Source organism: Pavona decussata, unplaced genomic scaffold (assembly GCF_977016875.1).
Source record: "Pavona decussata unplaced genomic scaffold, jaPavDecu1.1 SCAFFOLD_64, whole genome shotgun sequence".
NCBI classification, from domain to species: Eukaryota; Metazoa; Cnidaria; class Anthozoa; order Scleractinia; family Agariciidae; genus Pavona; species Pavona decussata.
The window spans coordinates 6,564,932-6,583,408 of NW_028145484.1; the positions used below are offsets into that span (position 1 = coordinate 6,564,932).

General features: G+C 38.3%; 1 protein-coding gene across 2 annotated transcripts; it reads right to left on the reverse strand.

Moving 5' to 3' along the window:
- Window positions 1-1,598: 1,598 nt before the first annotated feature.
- On the reverse strand, window positions 1,599-17,214 carry LOC146478798 (ribosome biogenesis protein NOP53-like). 2 transcript variants are annotated; one of them, XM_085112419.1, is made up of 13 exons: window positions 17,059-17,214; window positions 16,631-16,701; window positions 13,901-14,146; window positions 12,832-12,887; window positions 12,348-12,443; window positions 9,314-9,418; window positions 8,434-8,595; window positions 7,941-7,996; window positions 7,732-7,851; window positions 7,164-7,230; window positions 5,608-5,684; window positions 4,389-4,470; window positions 1,599-4,121 (listed from the first exon to the last, which is right to left on the reverse strand). In XM_085112419.1, the coding sequence occupies exons 1-12, from the start codon at window positions 17,178-17,180 to the stop codon at window positions 4,398-4,400; spliced, it is 1,251 nt and encodes a 416-aa protein (XP_084968545.1). In that variant the 5' UTR covers window positions 17,181-17,214; the 3' UTR covers window positions 1,599-4,121; window positions 4,389-4,397. The 2 variants fall into 2 exon arrangements, with proteins under 2 accessions (XP_084968545.1, XP_084968544.1); XM_085112418.1 differs by having other exon boundaries at window positions 16,628-16,701.
- Window positions 17,215-18,477: the final 1,263 nt, after the last annotated feature.

An 18,477-nucleotide genomic window follows, 5' to 3' on the forward strand; every position in this document is an offset into this window, starting at 1 on the left:
GAATGCGCGTCTGTGGACGATAGTGTGTACTGCTTTTCTGTGTCATTACTACTGCTCGGCGGTGCTGATAAACGACGTGAAGACAATGAAGAAGCACTTTCGTTGCTTGCTGATACAGTCTCCACGTTTTGTTTTCCCACATCAGTCTTAACTGAAGATCTGTGATTTGGGTTTGCACTTTTTAAATAAACATACGTTTCCTCTTCATCGTCTTCATCTTCGTTGTCGCTAGTGTTTTCGTCGTCACTGATGTGACTACCTCTTTCTCGTTTCTTCATAAAGCTCGGTATTTCTTCGTCGTAGTCAAAGGAGCTTTTCTCTGCTAACCTTCCACGAAGTCTCTCCCATGCAGTGGCAGGCTGGTCGGATTGATGATGAAACTGCTGCCGAACCAAGCTACGCACATACGAACTGCTTCTCGAGAAATTTGCCAGGTGAGTCATAGATATTCTTTCGCTTTTCCAGTCGCCCGATGGCTTACCGCTGTCGGCCATGCTCTCAGAATTTACAGAGGAGAACGCTTAACTTTTGTCAAGAAATGGTTCCCGTTGTCAGGGTAAACTATTCTAACTAAAGCATGGTTATCCTGAGCCGAATCACATCTTTCTGAAACGTTATACAATTGCTTAACATGAAATGCAACACGCTGTGTAACGATAGCATTTTTCTCATTAAACATCCAATTAGAGCTTTTTCTGTGTTGTTGTATCTATTGTTCAATATACCACAGATAAAATCATTTTTTCTTATACAAAACGAAACATAAACAGTTAAGCTATTTTATCTACCACACTAGTTTTACATATCATTTTTCAACAACTACCGGTAATTATGGTGAATTTGCAGTTCTTATGATCTTCTTGTGATCATCTTCTGATCTTCTTATTATCATAATTTCCGTTTAACCCCTGCCTTTAATATTCAGATTATGATTTCTTTCAGAGTTTGCTAGAATTTATAGCCATTGTGAAGATTTGTAACCGAGCTACACAAACGCAGCAAAATGTTTGGACTGGTCGAGTGCGCATGGGCGGGCGAGTGACGCTTAATTGGTTTATCATACTGGGCCTCACTAAACTACAGTCTTTTGACAAATTTGAAATCTTTTGCAGAAGTTTTGCTTAACTATTGCAAGATAACGCAAACTGCAACCGCTAGCGAACACTGGATTTATGTGATGACAGAAAAAAAAACCGGAGAAATGGAAACAAGAACAGTGCATTTTGTCTTCTTTGAACTCTTTCGGGGTCAAACTTTCAGTCATGCTTACAACAATGTGGCTCTGACGTTTTGTCCGTGAATAAACTCATAGACACAGACGCAGGAATTTGCTGAGATACTGTTTTCGACGGTTTTCTTAATGCTACTCAATCACTGGACAGTGCAAGCGAGGCAGAAAACTGACCAAAAGCCAGGCTATATGTTTACAACCGCTTGCTGCCATGATTCCCCAGTCATTACAGTGACAACGTGGAATCCAAGATTGAGGAGGAGAATCTATACGTTAATCAAACCAAAACGTTTCAGTGGACTTTTAAGAACATCTGCGACAAAGCAAAGATGGCCAAGCAGGCTAAAAAAGAGGTGAAAAATCAACATAGCAGCCAGGAGATGTGGTTTATTAGCGATAACCACAGTTACACCGGTTTTCAATGATTCAACGACTCCCTCAGTACCAGGGTCAAAAGGTAAATTCTCCTTTTGATAGCTAACAAACAAACCCTACCATACAGCCATCTATCTTCATGACTTTGAAAACTGAGGTAATAATTTCCGAGACAATGTTATGCAGGAATTTGGTACTTTGCCCACGTTAAATAAACCATGTCTACGTCTAGGAGTTTCCTCTAATTAAATAAACAACCTTTTCTTCATTCGAAAGCAAACTTCCGCGCCGCGGATTTCACGCCAATTTTTAAAAACCTGCAGCAAAGAAACTCCTGCGTTAAGGCACTTGAAGATTTCCATTATTAGAAGAGATTAGGATTTAAGCGACATAAAATTTGTATAATGTCTTCTTATTTCCTAAGCAAAAAAGTGTCAGGAATGACTTCCTTTGCTAAATAAAGCAGTGTAAAATTCTTCCTTCAATTGCTAACTTTGTCTTACATATCCCTGTGATGATGTTGCACATACAAACCGCAACGGTTATTGTAATCAGATCCCGGTATTAATTAATGACGACGAAACGCTGCTTGACTATCGAGGTTTATAAAAACAAAAGTTTTCAATGTGTACTGATCCGTTTAATATTTAATAAAGCAACAGAACATATTTTCGCGTTCTTATACATCAAATATAATAAAAAAAAGATACTGGTTCGCAAAGAGAATTAAGTCTACCTGTTTAATGCCAACGCATGGTTTTACGATTGCTTTATGAAAATTTCCTTTGCCGTCAGGTATCCCAAGCTAGGACAATGAGAGATCGGTTACGTGGTACTATCGATCTTTCAAAGTTTAAAACAATAGTTTCTTGAATTTGTAACACGTGTTGCTGCAATAATACAGCGTCCACCGAGAGGGTACGATTGTTATGCCATAGGCTTCTGCCATGCAAATACGTCTCCACGGTCGATAATGTTATCTCCATGTAGCGATCTCAGACATTTTGAGAGGAAAACTGCGCTCAGAAGCTTAAATAAAGCATCATCACAGATTGAGAGTAAAGTACGACATGATCCAAACATAAGCGAACTGGCCATAAGGGAACCGGTCATAACAAGTTTATTCGAAGAGGACCCACCTTGTCTGGGGTAAGGCCGGGTTATCGAAGACACGACCTATCTTATGGACATTACTGACAACATTTTGTTGGCTTTAAAATTTGAGTTAACACAGAAATATTCAGCCAGCAAGAGTCAGCGTTCCTAGATAAACAAGAAAGTGAGGTTTGAATCTCACGGTCGCTTTTTACTGCTGGATGGAGGGGTGGCTATGGACCATTTTTTGAGGTTGAGGAAGGGGGATGCAGAGATCACCATCTGTTTTGTGGTTTGGTGGGTCCTGTTCGAGTATAGTAGTTTTGACCACTTCCCTAACAAGTTTATTCGAAGAGGAACCACCTAGTCTGGGGTAGGGGGCGGGGAGGAGGGTGGTCATAGAAGACACCACCTATCTCATGAAAAAAAAAATTCATTGGCTTTAAAATTTGAGTTGACACAGAAATAGTTAGCTAGCAAGAGTCAGCATTGCTAGATAAACAAGAAAAGTGAGGTTTGAATCTGATTGTCCTTTTTTTACTGCTGGATAGAGAGGTGGCTATGCAATAAAAACACCATCTTTTGAGGTTGAGGAAGGGGCATACAGGCAGAGACCACTAACTATTTTGTGGTTTGGTGGGCCCTACTCGAGCACCGTAGTTTTAACCACTTCCCTAAGACAGCAATTACTTCCACATGCAAACATTGTCACGTGTTCCAGCTAGAAATTTAAGCAGCTGGCCGGCTAATAGATATTCTCGTCCCAGAGCTACCTGAATCCTTGGCTGGCGCAGAAGAGGCACGAGAACCCAGCGCCACCGGCTAAGACGGACAAATGGGTCGGGGACGAAAATGGTGAACAGAGCTCACTCAGATCTAGCCAATCATACAGATTGATACGTATGATTTGTTACTGGTGATTAATGGATAATCTTTCTAATTTCACCACCTGAGTTCACTTTAACCAGAATTTCATCACGAGTAGTATGCCTTACTGTGAGATTCAACATAAACGCAAATATATCACTTGGTATGACGGCAGTTGAAGCATTGAATCCGTACCTTGTTTTTGTTTACACCAAACGAATGCTATTGTTTCTTCCTGTGGGGAATATAGTGCTACTTCCTCTGGAAGAGTTGGTGCTTCCTCGCTCAAGAGATATAGTGCGTTATTCTCCTGGGGTAGGTGGTAACTGGATGTCAACGTCTTTTCGTTTGATAACTTGCCAGTATCGCATGGCAGGGAAGGGAGGCACTGTACGTGTAACAGATTGTGATAATAAAGCATAGACAGCGTGAGGATCCGGCCCTGTACTGGGTTCACCCTGCTAGTGAACTGAACATAATTCTTGTCCACGAGTTGTTGGCAATATTTTCAGATTCTGTCGGATTCACAATACCCAACTATGACAAAGTGTTTCTGAAAGAAACAAAGAAAGGTAACAACAACAACAACAACAACACTTTATTTACCCTTTTTGTTTTTTACAAGTATTTACATTTAAACAAAAACAGCTTAGAAATAAAAAGCAAGGGTACTGGCAAGCTGAAATAACCATTGGGTTAAAAATGCCAGGTTGCCAGTACTTTTATAATACAAATTCAAAATATTTAGAAAAGGATTCAGCAAAATGTTCTTTTGCGGCTGTACTGTAAAGAAGCATATGACACTTAACAATTTCCTTACCTTCCTTTTCTAGATCTCCTTAATACAGGGTTTATCGTATGATTTTCTCTTATATGTTTTTTGCTTGTATTTTCGATGAGGCCTAACAGGAATACAAGAGAAAAATAACAGGATTTCGTATGGTAATGAATACTGCACAAAGGAAAATAAAAATTAAACTGAACCACAACATATTCACCATACCCACAGGCACTACAGCGGTCTTGTTATAGGGGACAATATCTACCACGTGGAGTTCTGGGGTCTGTTTCACAAAAGTTGCAAAGAGGTTTTGGTCGCTCAAGAAGTAAAGTAATATAATATTTCGAAATTATTAGAAATTGAATTTCTGGTGATGGAAATTATGCTTGTAAAACAGTTTTTCTGGCACAAAATGCTTTCGGGAGTTTTAAGAAATGTTTGCCTAGGCCTTTTGCTTGAAAGCATAATAACAAATGCAAATCCAGGGTTAATCTTTAGCTAAGTTTGCATTCTCTCTGCTACAGCCTGTGATCTCATCAATGAATAGTTTAACCTGGATTAGGGTAAGGGACTTTTCATTTTTTATGGGATAGAGGGGGCTGGTGGGATTTGGGGGTGGGCCATGCGAAAAATACAAAAAAGACTTTTGAGTGGGGGGGGGGGGGGGGCTGCCCAAAAAAATTGAAGGAAAAGTGGGGGTTGAGCAAAATTCTGAGATAGAGAAGTGGACTGGAATTTTCGCAAATTGATGAAAAATTCCCCTGCTTTATTCGCGAAATACAAACATCTATTATGTGCTAAAACAGTTCCAAAATAACAATAAAACTCCCTAACAACATTTATTTTAGAAAGGTGTTGCCACTTTTGTACTTATCAGGAGGTTAGAACACTCTTCGTCTTCTTTTAATTTAACTTCTTACAGTATAAAACACCAGGTATAACTTTTTTCGTAGGGAGGTGGGGTCATCCCAAAAAGGGTGGGTCAAAAACGAGGGGGGGGAGGGTCATTTGAGTAAAATTGGCTGACTGGGGGGTCATACAGTTTCCAAATGACACTCCCCCAAACCCCACCCCCCCCCCCCCCCCCACACCCATCCCATAAAAAATTGAACGGTCCCTAATCAATCAAACTTTAAACAACTGGACCTGGTCACAACCTTAGATCCACCCCTCCAAATAGAGCTGGGAATGACGTATGTAAAACTTTAAAAGAAATTTTCCCTTCAGTGTTTTGTCAATGGGCGTGAAGCTCACTCACTTTACAGGTAGCCTTGTTTCAATGATATTTCTTCTCTGAAGACTCTTGAATCTATCTTCAAACAAGTTTCCCTCTTGCTACAAAAGACAAGCACACAAAACCGTGAGTACAATCATAGCTGAGAGACTCCTAAGATTGAGCATTGGCAAATTTTTAATGCAGTTCACAACAACTTTGAGATAATTGCTTCCAATTACAATTGGTCACAATTAGTGTTTCTTGAAGCTTGAAATCAAGAATTTCAAGCCTATCATTAACAGAGGACTTGAAGCTTCTAGAGATATTAGATCTGTTCCTCTGATTACCAACTATTCTAGTTATATTTACATAATATTAACACACCTATGATACTTTTAAATTTTACAAAAGGTGACTTAAAATATCTTTACATGATTATGACTCTGTAATAGAGCCGAAATATTGTAAGTTTCAACTATTTTGTATTAGCATACCTCAGTGACCGACTATCGCGTAACACGCAATCTGATTGGCTACACAGGTGCCGTCTATCAATCGATAGACGGCAGTTTGTCAGAGCGCGCGCGATGTAGCATGCATCATTGCACAAATTTATCAAAATTTATGAAATATAGAGATTTTTTTGCTTCATAGATCGATCACTGAGGTATGCTAAAACAATTAGACGGCTCGCTCTGGGTTTCTATCGCCTTTGATAGTTGGCTCGGGGCTCAGCCGATAGAAACCTCGAGCTCGCCGTCTAATTGTTAAATAAACCAAAACTTCGTTTCTACAATGATATCAATTCTCGACCTGGCTTTCTTTATTTTGTGCATTGGCAGTTAGTTGAATCTTTACCTTCTACACTGAACCAAACTTTAACAATCAGTTTGAAAAACTACAAGTACCAAGATCACATTACAACATTATGTTGCCAATTTTCTACAAGTACCAAGATCTCATTACAATATTATGTTGCCAATTTTCTACAAATACCAAGATCACATTACACCATTATGTTGCCAATTTTCTACAAATACCAAGATCTCATTACAATATTACGTTGCCAATTTCCTACAAATACCAAGATCACATATTTACACCATTATGTTACCAATTTTCTACGAGTACCAAGATCTCATTACAATATATTGTTGCCAATTTTCTACGAGTACCAAGATCACATTACAACATTATGTTGCCAATTTTCTACAAGTACCAAGCTCATATTACACCATTATGTTGCCACTTTTCCACAATGTTTGTCACTTGAATGAATGACTGATCAACAAGATGACAGAAAATGACACTCTGTAAATCTAATATGAAGAAATCTTCCCTTTGTCTCTTCACTGGCACCATACTTACTGATCATGCAATCAAAGAAACATGGCTGTCACAATGGTTGCAAAATTTAGTCCCACAAATAGTTAACCAGAGATCGAGAAATTAATTGGCCTGCCACTGGTTCAATTGTGGTATCTTCTAGTATCAACTAGACTTCTTTCATTTAGGCAAGAAACAAAAAATACTATGCTGCTTTTGTAAAGCCAACATTCACAAGTGAAAGTTTCAAAAGTGAGCAGCAGAACACCAACCTTGAGGGTGCGAAGACTACCTGTGATCTCTCCGCTAAGTTGAAGTTCAATGTTTGGTGCTTCGTATCTAAAGTTGAAGTTAAGTCATCAACCTTGAGGTACGTGTACAAGGATTAATAGCAGAGCTAGGGCATGAAGGGTCCAAATCAAACTCTAGGTTCAGTTTTGGTTTTTATCAAAAATGAAACCAAATTCTGGGTGAGGGGCGGGGGGGGGGTGGGGGATGGATTTAAGTTTCTCAAACGAAGTAAACAAAATAGAAAAAATTGTACAATCATACTTAATTTTTTTTTCTGTTTACCATTGATTGGTATCGTTCTGGGAGTTAATTGGAGAACCTTAGGCCCATTATTTTTCCAGGATTTGGTAGTATTTTCCATTATTAAAGACCAAATACTGTATTAGCCTAATATTCAACATAGACCATTTATACCAACAGCCCTTCAACGGTTGTCTTCCATCCAGCCTCAGGGAAGGCATGACTTCCACCACTCCATTCACAGGACGGGCAGGTCGAATCATCTACCCTCCCCACCATGCATCAAGTTGGCATAAAGTAAAAGGATACTGGTATCTGCTCAGCTTTTTGGGTTTTGTCGCTGAGGTTTTTTGAATTTCTTCTTTCTTTTGCTTTCTGACATTAGCTTGCTGTTCAGCCATATTTATTTCTTTTTTCAATGTTTTTAATCTGTTACAGAAGAAAACAAAACGATTGTTGGATTAGCAACACTTTATGAGCGCTAGTTTGTATATGGTGTGTAGAAAATAAACACTAACCGAAATATCTCATTCTGTCTTAGCTTTTCTCTTTTTTCGGCTTCAAGCTTCTTTTGCTGCAAAAACAAAAAAAAAAGGTACCCTTTAAGATCGAGTGGAGGATGACCTGTGGCACTGTGGCATTTCAGTTAACAGGGTGGAGCGGGCATGTGAGAGAGAAATGGGTGGTGGAAGCTTCTCCACAATGGCACCACAAAAATGGAGTCGAGACGGTGGGAGGACGGTCAACCATGCCAGAAACAGGTGGCCTTGGTGCAGACGGCTTGATCCACTTGGATCTGAGTGGCTATATACATGTAGTATTTACAGACTAGAGTCCACACATCGATAGTCTACACATAGTTTGTATGGTAAAAGTTGAGAAAAATGTTTTAAAATCAAGACAATTAAACTTTTATTCTTTATTATAAAATCAATGTTAGTTATGTATAGAAATCACAAATAGAGGTTGCTGAGTGGTAAACAAGTACAGGTAATTAACAAAATTATTTACCTCTTCCTGTTGTTCCTTCTCTTTTCTTCTCTGTTGTTTTGTTTTCCTATCCACAGCTCTTACTGGCCCAGCAGACATTCCTTCATTACCACTCTCATCTTCATCTTCATCCTTGTCATCCTCAACAAACAGCCCCTGGCTCATCTCTTCAGTCCATGTTGGCTTAAGATCACACAAAACAATTCAGTGGCAACACATTTATGATGCAACCTTCTTCCGTGGTTTGCTTTTACTTACACTTTACAGTCAATCCACATCATACGTGACCAGTATTTCCGAGAATGAAATGAACAATCAAATTCCTCTTTGTAATGTCCGGCATTTGAATGGAATGTTGAACATTTCTCTGGAAATCTTTCCGAAAAAGACACATTAACTGGAAAAAAGATTCAAAATACTTGGGAAACAATAATAACAATTATTGTTATTCTTGAAATACTTTACGCTGTAATGTAAAGAAAAATTCACGGCTTTACACCGTCAATAAACTAGGGAAATGTTTACGGGAATTCTGAAATCTCGTTTACAATGTTCAAAACTGACATGTAAATTTCAAAACTCCGTTCAAATTTCAAAAATACTGGTCACGCGTGACATGGATTGACTGTAACAAACAGAAAGCTGCTTACGATAATTATCACTGAACATTTTATGAATACCTTATTGCATTTTCACTTTTTATTCGTGTCTCTTAAGAATTCTTTTTACATTTATAGTCCTTCTTCTTTCATTGATAATGGCGTTAAACGAACATTGAATGAAATGCCGTCGTATCTGAAACTTTTAACCAGGATGGTTTTAAACTTTTCAATTTTATCGCAATGTTTTATAGTTAATTTGTTTCACAAATGTCTTCTTCTAAACATTTTATGATGCTCACCAAATTGGCAACCTCTTCAGGAGTCAAGAACTTGACTTGTCTTTTTAATTTGTCTATTTCTTTCACTTTTTTGAACTCAACATCATGAGCAGTTTGAAGCAAAGACTGAAAGAAAGAGTTAAAAAAAAACCAGTCATCTTAATGTTAGTGAGAGTATAGTTTATCATTGAATAAAGTTTAGACTACGTGAAAGGTACTTCACATCAGAGCTGGTCTCCATCCCAGAGAAAAAAAGATTCTGCATTCTTAAAGGAGGCTGATTCCATAATAGCTCCATCCCTTGCTAATTCATTTAATTTTTCTATTAGAAGTGGAATTTTTCCAAGAGAATGGAAAATAGCTAATAAAGTAACACCGATATACAAAGATGGCAAGAAATGCATTCCTGATAACTAGTTAGACCTATTTCGGTAATGTCAGCTGTCACCAAACTGATAGAAAGGATTATTTTTAACCAACTGTACGGTTATCTGACAAAACACAACATACTCTCAGACTCCCAATCAGGCTTTAAACCCGTACACTCCACTACGACTGCTTTATTGGGTGCCACTAATGACTGGTTTCTAAATATGGATAAGGGGCTATTACATGGTGTCATTTTCCTTGATCTTAAAAAGGCTTTTGACACCATGGATCACAAAATCCTTCTGCAGAAATTGAAACTTTATGGTGTGTGCCAGGCCAGCCTAAACTGGTTTGTTTCATACCTCACTGAAAGAACTCAGAAAACGTTGTTGATGGTGTACTGTCAGATAGCAGCATAATTAAATGCGGAATACCACAGGGATCTATTCTTGGTCCGCTACTTTTTATTATTTACATTTAATGATCTTCCATCCTGTGATCTCTATTCTAAAGTCAGGATGTATGCAGATGATACCAGCTTAACTGTTGCACATTTTGATGAATATACCCTTGAACAACTGATGAACCATGATTTACATGAAATTCATTCTTGGCTTATAACTAATAAACTTAGCCTAAATGTGATAAAGACCAAATACATGATTGTAGCTAGTCAAATACCTCGAGCATCAATTCAGTATACACGTAAATCACCATTACCTTACAAGGGATAACTCATATAAATATACTGGTGTCGAAATAGATCAATCTTTAACATGGAGGGATCATGTAGATAAAATTGCTAAGAAAGCCTCTGGAGGGATTGGAGCTCTGAGATGTGTTAGACATCTCATACCTCATGAAACATTAATCACAATGTACAGCTCCCTTGTACTGCCATATTTCAATTATTGTAGTACAGTATGGGGGAGCTATGGGAGGGGGATGTGTGACAAACTCCAGGTCCTCCAAAACAGGGCTTCCAGAGTATTAACCTTGTCAAATTATGATAGATAGTCAGTTGAGATACTGGATGAAGTTGGATGGGATAATCTTGAGACACGAAGGATAAGGCAATTAGCTGCAATTATTAGTGTATAAACTGATTGATGGAACTATGCCCAATCATTTAACTCAAATTTTTACATGCGCAAACTCTGCACATGTATTCTGACAACTTAAGAAACTCTACATACAATTTGTTTGTACCAAGACCATGTACTGAAGCTGGAAAAAACAGCTACCACTATAGAGGGGCAGTTCTTTGAAATAGTCTGCCTGGTAAGGTCAAAGGTCAGACAAGCCTGAAATCATTTTTATTACATTTGTAATTTATTCATATATATTTAAGACCTTAGTCTCCTATTTATACATTATACTTCTAATTATCTCCTGTTGTATGTTTTATCATATGTTTTCCATATTGTATCATTAATATTTGTAATTTATTCATATGACACTGTTCTCTCCAAATACGTCTGGGACCAGAAGGATAATGGCACCAGTTACACGATCAAATGGTCCATTCTGAAACGAGCAAATCCATATCACAGACATCCCTCGCGCTGCAATTTGTGCTTATCTGAGAAGCTCTGCATCCTATCTGCTGACAAATCTACCCTCCTCAATAAACGATGAGTTAATTACAAAATGCAAGCATGAAAATATATTCTATGCAGCCAATCAGAAGCAAGATCACTCCAACCGCCCTCCTTAAATTATAACTCTACAAACTCCAACGGTACAGTCTGATGATCGCTTAGTGCTTGAAACTCGAGTAACTGTGTGACATTTTCTATCTTAAATTTATATTTCGCTCTGCATGTTTTTGCATCGAGCACTCGTGCGACTGAGTGAAATAATCATTGTATTGTTTCTTTGTGTAATTTATTCATATATACTTAAGACTTAAGACTCCTATTTTCCATATTGTACGACTTATATTTGTATCTTTTACACGGCTCTCTGGAAGAGCATTTTTCTGAAAGGGATTCCTTGTTTAAATAAATAAATAAAGATGATGATGATGATGCAATGATAATAATTATTAATAACATAGTGCGCGTGCATCCTAATCTAATTCCTGTTGGCGTCATCATAGTACCTTTTTCAACATACACACAACCATGCGTCCATCCGATAACGTGTGCAAGTCAGATAGGGGAAGCATGCATGCACTGTGTTATTAAAAACCTTTTACAGAGAGACAACACCATAAAAAATGTATATTTATAAGAGCATGAAGCTTAATGAAACATTAAGATTAAACCGATATGAGAAACCATTTTCACCTTTTTTTTGTACAGAGAATTTTGTAATTAATCAGGAACAAACCATGTTTTCCAAGAATCATTTACTTTATTTTCACTATGTTATAGTTTTCACTATGTTACATGCTTTTAGCTGTGCATATATCGAGTTACGGATGCACTTGGGGAGTTGGAGAGCACTCAAGGAGCTAGAATTGCTCTCGGCTACGCCTGGAGCAACTCTTACGCTTCTCTCATGCTCTCCAAACTTCCCGCGTGCATCCATACATCAATATACGCATGCTAAGCATGAACCAATTCTTAAATGAATTGATGCTTTGTTATCTCTGGTCATACCTAACACCAGGTGGAATTATGTTAAATTCTGGGGTGGGTCTTCCAGGGGTTTATGGCACAGGCCAGGCAACAATTCCTACCTGATGATCTCCATAGGTTGGGTTATATGAAGCTCCAGGAGCACACACTTCAACAGCTTCCAACTCTGATGTCTTCCTGCTGATGGTTTTTGGTTTCTAAAATATTAAGTAAAAGGATTTTAATTTTCTAATTCCAATTACTCTGTCTGAAATTAATAATCGACAATGTTGGAGAGCTCAGGGCTCAGGGCTCAGGGCTCACTGGTGATTCAGATTACTCTCAAATTGGTTTCCACAGTGGAATGACTACAAACTACATCCTTTGAATGAGGTGCCTATCAATTCCAAGTAATCCTCAGCATTTTTGTCTGGTTTCCACCTCAATTTGCCATTTCTCTTATTCTACAACAAGATAAAGGAACAAAGTGTTGGAAGAAAGTGCCTTGCTTACATACTGATGCCCTGAACACATAGATCTAAGTTATCACAGTATTTTTGAGAGGTGGGGGCTTAAGGGGTGGTTTCTTTCTCAGTAGTGTCTCACCTTGACTTTCCTCCTTCTTGTAGCTGTGAGAAAATGTTCATCTCCAGTGTGAGAGTCTAAAAAGAATCAATATAACAGTAAAAAAATACTGTACTAAAATTATATCAAAATCAATTTCAAATTCTCTTAAATGTTTATTTGTTTTTATTCTAAAACAAATTTAACAGGTACAGCTGTATAAATTTACACTTTAACAAGATGCCCCTCTAATGGCATTACACGGAATGCTTAATGTAGCCCCAATTATTCCCCATTGTATGTTTCGCAGATATTTAAAAAATATCCTCCCTTGGCCATTGAAATAATTGTCTGAATGGTTTTATTCAGATATATTGCGTGATACTTATCGTTGTGTTACTAGGAATCATACCAGAAATAACTATGCAATAACGTCATGACCCCGCTGAACTGGTCTGGCCTCCTCTAGCTCTAATCCTTCGCATTGATCATTCGATCTGTTTTTTAAAGCGGATTTTCTTTGCTGTGAACTCTCCCAATTTCCGCTGTTTCAACTGTCAAGTACTACCTAGAAGTTATTATTTCGATTTACTGCTTGAGAAAGGTTGGTTTTCTCTCTGAAAACGGCAGATCCGGAGTCTTAAATTCAGACATGTGGCCGCCATTGAACAAAAACAACTTTTCCAAATGATGATTTGCTTTGACGTCACACAAGTAGAGATGAGTGGGTCCCCTCCCTCATGATATACGCGCAGATAGTGGAGTTTGATTGGGCCGCTTTTGTTCAAGACGATCAAAACAATAGATCCCTTCTGGGAGAGGGAAGAATTTAATCTAGTTTTAATGAATAAATCAAATGATGATTTGACGTCACACAGAAGTGATGAGTGGGTCCCCTCTCTCGTGATATGTGCCTGAAAAATAGATTTTGATTGGGCCGCTTCTGTTGAAGACAATCAGAACAATATATCCTTACTAGGGGAGGACAGAGTTTAATGCATAAATTAATGTGCACATTTATGACACCGATGAAGAAAAAAAAGATACCCGACCGAAACCTAGACACGTCATGCCCTGCGGGCATTCCGTGTAATTAACCTCAGTGCCATACCTTCTGTTTTCCATAAATCAAACGCTTGTCTTGTTGGCAATTTATTTTTATTTTCCTTCGCAGCAGTAGGTCTGCTTTGCTCCATCTCGACATCAGAATCTGATGAGTCTCCAAGCCCTTCAGTTTGTCTTTTCCTTCCATTAATCTTTCTTTTCTTGCTTCCAATTGGTTTTATCTTGCTTTCTGGTAGAAGAAGCTGATCAACCTTGAGAAGTTTTCTTTTCCTAGATCGTATCCTGGGTTTGCCTGAATAAAGGGTGCATAGGTTTGAAACTCATATAATTCAATAAAAATCAAACTAATGAAATAATTATTATGAAATAATATGTTACGTCAACATTGTTCACGACTCAAAAGGAAGGTCAATGGAAATTCCAAGGGGGGGGGGGGGCTTATGGACGGAAAATTCCGACGGGTTGGGGGGTGTTCCTATGAAGAATTTCTCCAGAGGGTAAGGAAATTCACAAAAGAATCGTAAGCGAGGCACAAAGTTGGCTGACACTGTGGAAAACTAATTATAATTCAAGACAACAGCAGCGCAAACTATGAATCATTCTGGAAAAAGTCATTTTCAATTGGTAGAAGTGTTGTCTGTTTAACCCTTCTGATAAATGAAGTAATGTGTGACAGGTATTTTTCTTTGAAGTTCAACTTCGCAGCGTGATCAATCGGCCTCATGCTTTGCATGGTTGTGACTTCACAATCGTTTGAAGTTAGAGTTTTGAAATAAATAAAAGCCTCTTTACTCATATTGTAGCATCAAATGAGGAGATTAAAAGGTTTCAAAACGTAGCAACTATTTTGATGAGCATAGCCTTTTTCATAGTTCCACAGGCTAGTCTGCAGTTGAAATCTATTTCTGACACAACGAAATGTACAATGCACGTGCAGTGCTGTCGTGTTCCATGTTCTGGTCGCTTGCCAGAAGTCAGACCACAGGGGGTCTAAATTTCAGGTGAGTTACATATGGTAATTGTGGAGACCAAACACTTTTGCCAGTGCTTACCGAAACCCAAAGTAATAACTTTTCTTTAGACTGCCTGATTTAGGAGCAGACAGTAAACGGCATTTTGTAATGTTAAATTTCAAGCTTAAAACATCTACAACTTTCGCGTTTGTTTGTTTGTTACATAATCCAGTTGTTGTTCTTTATCGCCACAATTTTTCTTTTGACTAATGCAAGGTTGAGAGAGTCATCACCGGTCATGCATGTATAGCGTGCTATTTACAAGATAAGAAAGTTTCTTTCCTACAAGGGATTCAACCTGATTAAAGTTTATTTCAGTGTACACTATAGTGCATGTGTATGTTATCAATTGTTTCAATGCCAAGCTATTTCAGGAGATACTTCCAGTAGCTCCAGCTGTGAGATTTCAATACGGCGTCCACTGTAATAATGTGGGCCAATATGTTACAGCGACACATTTTGCAATTTCCGCCCGTGAGAGAAACAACAGATTGCGTGTCAAGTGGTCGCCTACGGAGGTTAAAAACAACTGAAATTTTTAAACAATCACCTCTAAAAGTGGTCGCTTGCGAGAGGTGGTCGCCTATGAGAGGTTCAATCTATAGTGATTTGACTTGAAAACTTTTGGTATTTTGGAAAAGTGGTCGCTAATGAGAGGTGGTCGCTTATGAGAGGTGGTCGCAGAGGGAGGTTGGACTGTAGTTTGTTTGAAGTTTTGAAAGGAGAACCTTTTGAAACTGTCCACAAAAGCGGCTTTCAATTATTGTGCATGCCGCCAGTTTTTGACTGGGTTTTCAAAGTTCTTCAAATTCTACTTGATAAATTAAAAGCCAGCATTGTATATTCGATATGCAACTAATTCATAGTGGTTTTTTTGCGGTAAATTTGCAAATGTTTTTCTGTGGAGGTCATTACAAAAATGGAATTTGCAAGGGCCGTCGTTTCAGGTTAAAAAAAAAGTTGGAAATTCCTGGAGGGTGGGGGGTCTCAAAGAGCCTCTGGAATTCCAGGGGGTGAGGGAGGGGTCTAAAGTGAAAAACCTTCCATTGGGGGGTGCAGATATTTTCTGGAACCACACATTACCAACATGGTGTGTAACCTAAACAACCTGAGTTTTATCCCCCGTCTTAATTCAATTTCAATCTTGCATTTGCATCCAATTGTAGGAGTGTAATCCATTATTCTTAGCCTTATTGGAATTCTGCTAAAAAAAACTGTCAATCCAAAATGTCCTTCACTATGACAACCATTATAAGGTGATGCCCCTCCTGCAATTTATGTGTGTGGATTTAAGACCATATGCATACAGACATACATACATATAATTTTTGTTGAGGCAGGTCGGTTTGCGGCAACCCAAAGGCTGGTGTGGACTTGCCAGGAACTAAAAAACTACCTAAATATATGTACAAGTCTTATTTTATAAAAGCTTACTTAACGTAAAGAAATTTCAAAAACTTAGAAATATAAAAAATTTGTTTGCTTTGATGTCATCACACAGGCCCCCTGTTCGAATTGAATGCGATTTAATGTCCTTGAGGCCTGTCTAAGTGCGGCAGCCTGGTAGTATAGGGTCCCCAGGGAACTGGTATGGCCGTCTTTAGTTTGCTACACATGGCTCCTAACATTTTCACAACCTTTATTCACAGAACATTTTCTTGGGAAAATGCTAATGCAATGTACATGCATAAAAAAGCAACTAATCCTTAAAAATTAAACATTTTAATTAATGAATGTGTATTGAGTTGTTTTCATCATACCAGCTGTTGCAGTTTCCTCAGTTTCCTTGTCAACAAAAAATAGTCCTTCATCAGGCTTTTCCGAGACAGGACCACTGTCAATCAAAATATTGAAACAATCAAAAATTCTTTAAATCAAATAGAAGAAAGATCCTCGCAGTCAGTACGCAATTAAGCAGTTGCGAAAAGAAAGCGGCCGGCCTGAATAATTTTTACCAAGTGTTAGAAGAATATTAAACATTGAACGCAATCACTTTCACTCCCATGCTGCTTCAAATGGTAAGCTTCTACGAGCTCTTTGGAAATGTTGGTATCTCGAACGAGTTTTCGCTGGAGATACCAAGATGCCGCAATGATAAGGTTTACCAGCCACACGTGGATTTGAGATCGAACGAGTTTGCATGAACGCAATATTCGCGATATTTTTTCAAGGAAAATACAATTTAACTCACCCGGCTCTTTCTTCGCGCCTGGTCTCTTCGAGGTGTTCTTCTACATCATTAATATCTGTGTGCTTTCGCCAGCTTTGTTTGGTGTTTTTACTGACTTTCTTTCGCTTCGTGGTTGCCGCCATCTTGAATTCTTGTTTGGGAGATCAACGTGGGCTCAGATATTGCGCAACAAAATGATTCGGGCCCAGTTTACTTGCTGCCTTAGCGCCCGCCATTTAACATTTGCTACTGTATCGTTGAGGAAAAAGTGCGGAAACTAAAAAAATCTTGTTCAGACCAGTGCCCGTGCTAAGGATCGATGCCTGGATACGTACTATCCGTTGATGTACTGCTCGTGCCCGCGCCCTAGAACCGGACCCCTAGCCGGGCATCAAGTCTGAACAGGACCTCAGAAAAACCTCTCTTGTCGTTTTCGCGCGGGACCATTCAGTCTTGCAGCGTTAAGGTTTTTTCTCATGGTAACAGATATGACGTCAAAAGCAGAGTACACAAAATATTTCTGATCACATGGGATATGGAGCAAACCCACCATCGTTTCACTGAATAACAGTATCAACATGTATCAAGGTAACCTTTAGCTTATATAACACTCACCGTCTCCAGATGAAGTCAGAATAGCCTACTTGCTAGTCTTGACAAGTGATCATTGCTTTAACTTTTAATACAGTAATAAATGGGACATTTTCAAGATGGCATTATTTCACAATAATATAACAGAAACTATAACTAGTCAAACAACCGGTGCAGCTAGATGAAGACCTGCATATATTTTTTTCCTTTAATTTTATTCATATTAACTCCATCCATCTAATCACAGTTTGCATCTACACTCGGCGACCTGACAGAGGTTGCCCATCTCGCGAAGAGTGCTTGTGCTGGTGCAGGTTTTTGAAAGACTCAGTTTATAGTGTGGCTCCGTAGTGCTCTTGCATAATAAAACAATGAAAAATGTGCTCTAACAACTTGGTTAAATTTCTATTTTTTTCAGTTTTTTTATTAATATTATTATTATTATTTTTTACTCTTTAAAGCTCTTTATTAATAATAATAATAATAATAATAATAATAATAATAATAATAATACGAGAGAGTGCACAAGTAATATTGAGATGCCGAAGCCAGGAGCTTATAATATGGCACAAGTCATACGGGAGATTGATCAAGATGGTGCAATGTGTGAGCCGAGGAACGTTTATTTGTCGACGCGCGAGGATGTAAAGTAATAAACCCTTTTTTATGAAACAACGTTGTAGGTTTACCATAAGAAAGGGAAGGTCCGGTATTCTGTTAATGGAGGCAAAATGTCGTCTCCAGTCATGAAAAATTGTTGTTGTAAGCTGGTTGATGTGGCTATTGACAGCATCGTGTAATCATGAATAAAGGCTATTTAAGAACATGCACGTCAGGTTGTATTAATTA

Excerpts from the sequence above, each read along its gene's own strand:
- LOC146478798 (XM_085112418.1), bottom strand. The coding sequence starts at position 17,180 with ATGGCGGCAACCACGAAGCGAAAGAAAGTCAGTAAAAACACCAAACAA. Across the intron at positions 14,147-16,627 it reads TGAGGAAACTGCAACAGCTG|GCAAACCCAGGATACGATCT; the intron begins GTATGATGAAAA and ends CCCTTTATTCAG. Across the intron at positions 7,231-7,731 it reads AAAAAGCTGAGCAGATACCA|ATACGAAGCACCAAACATTG; the intron begins GTATCCTTTTAC and ends CTTCAACTTTAG.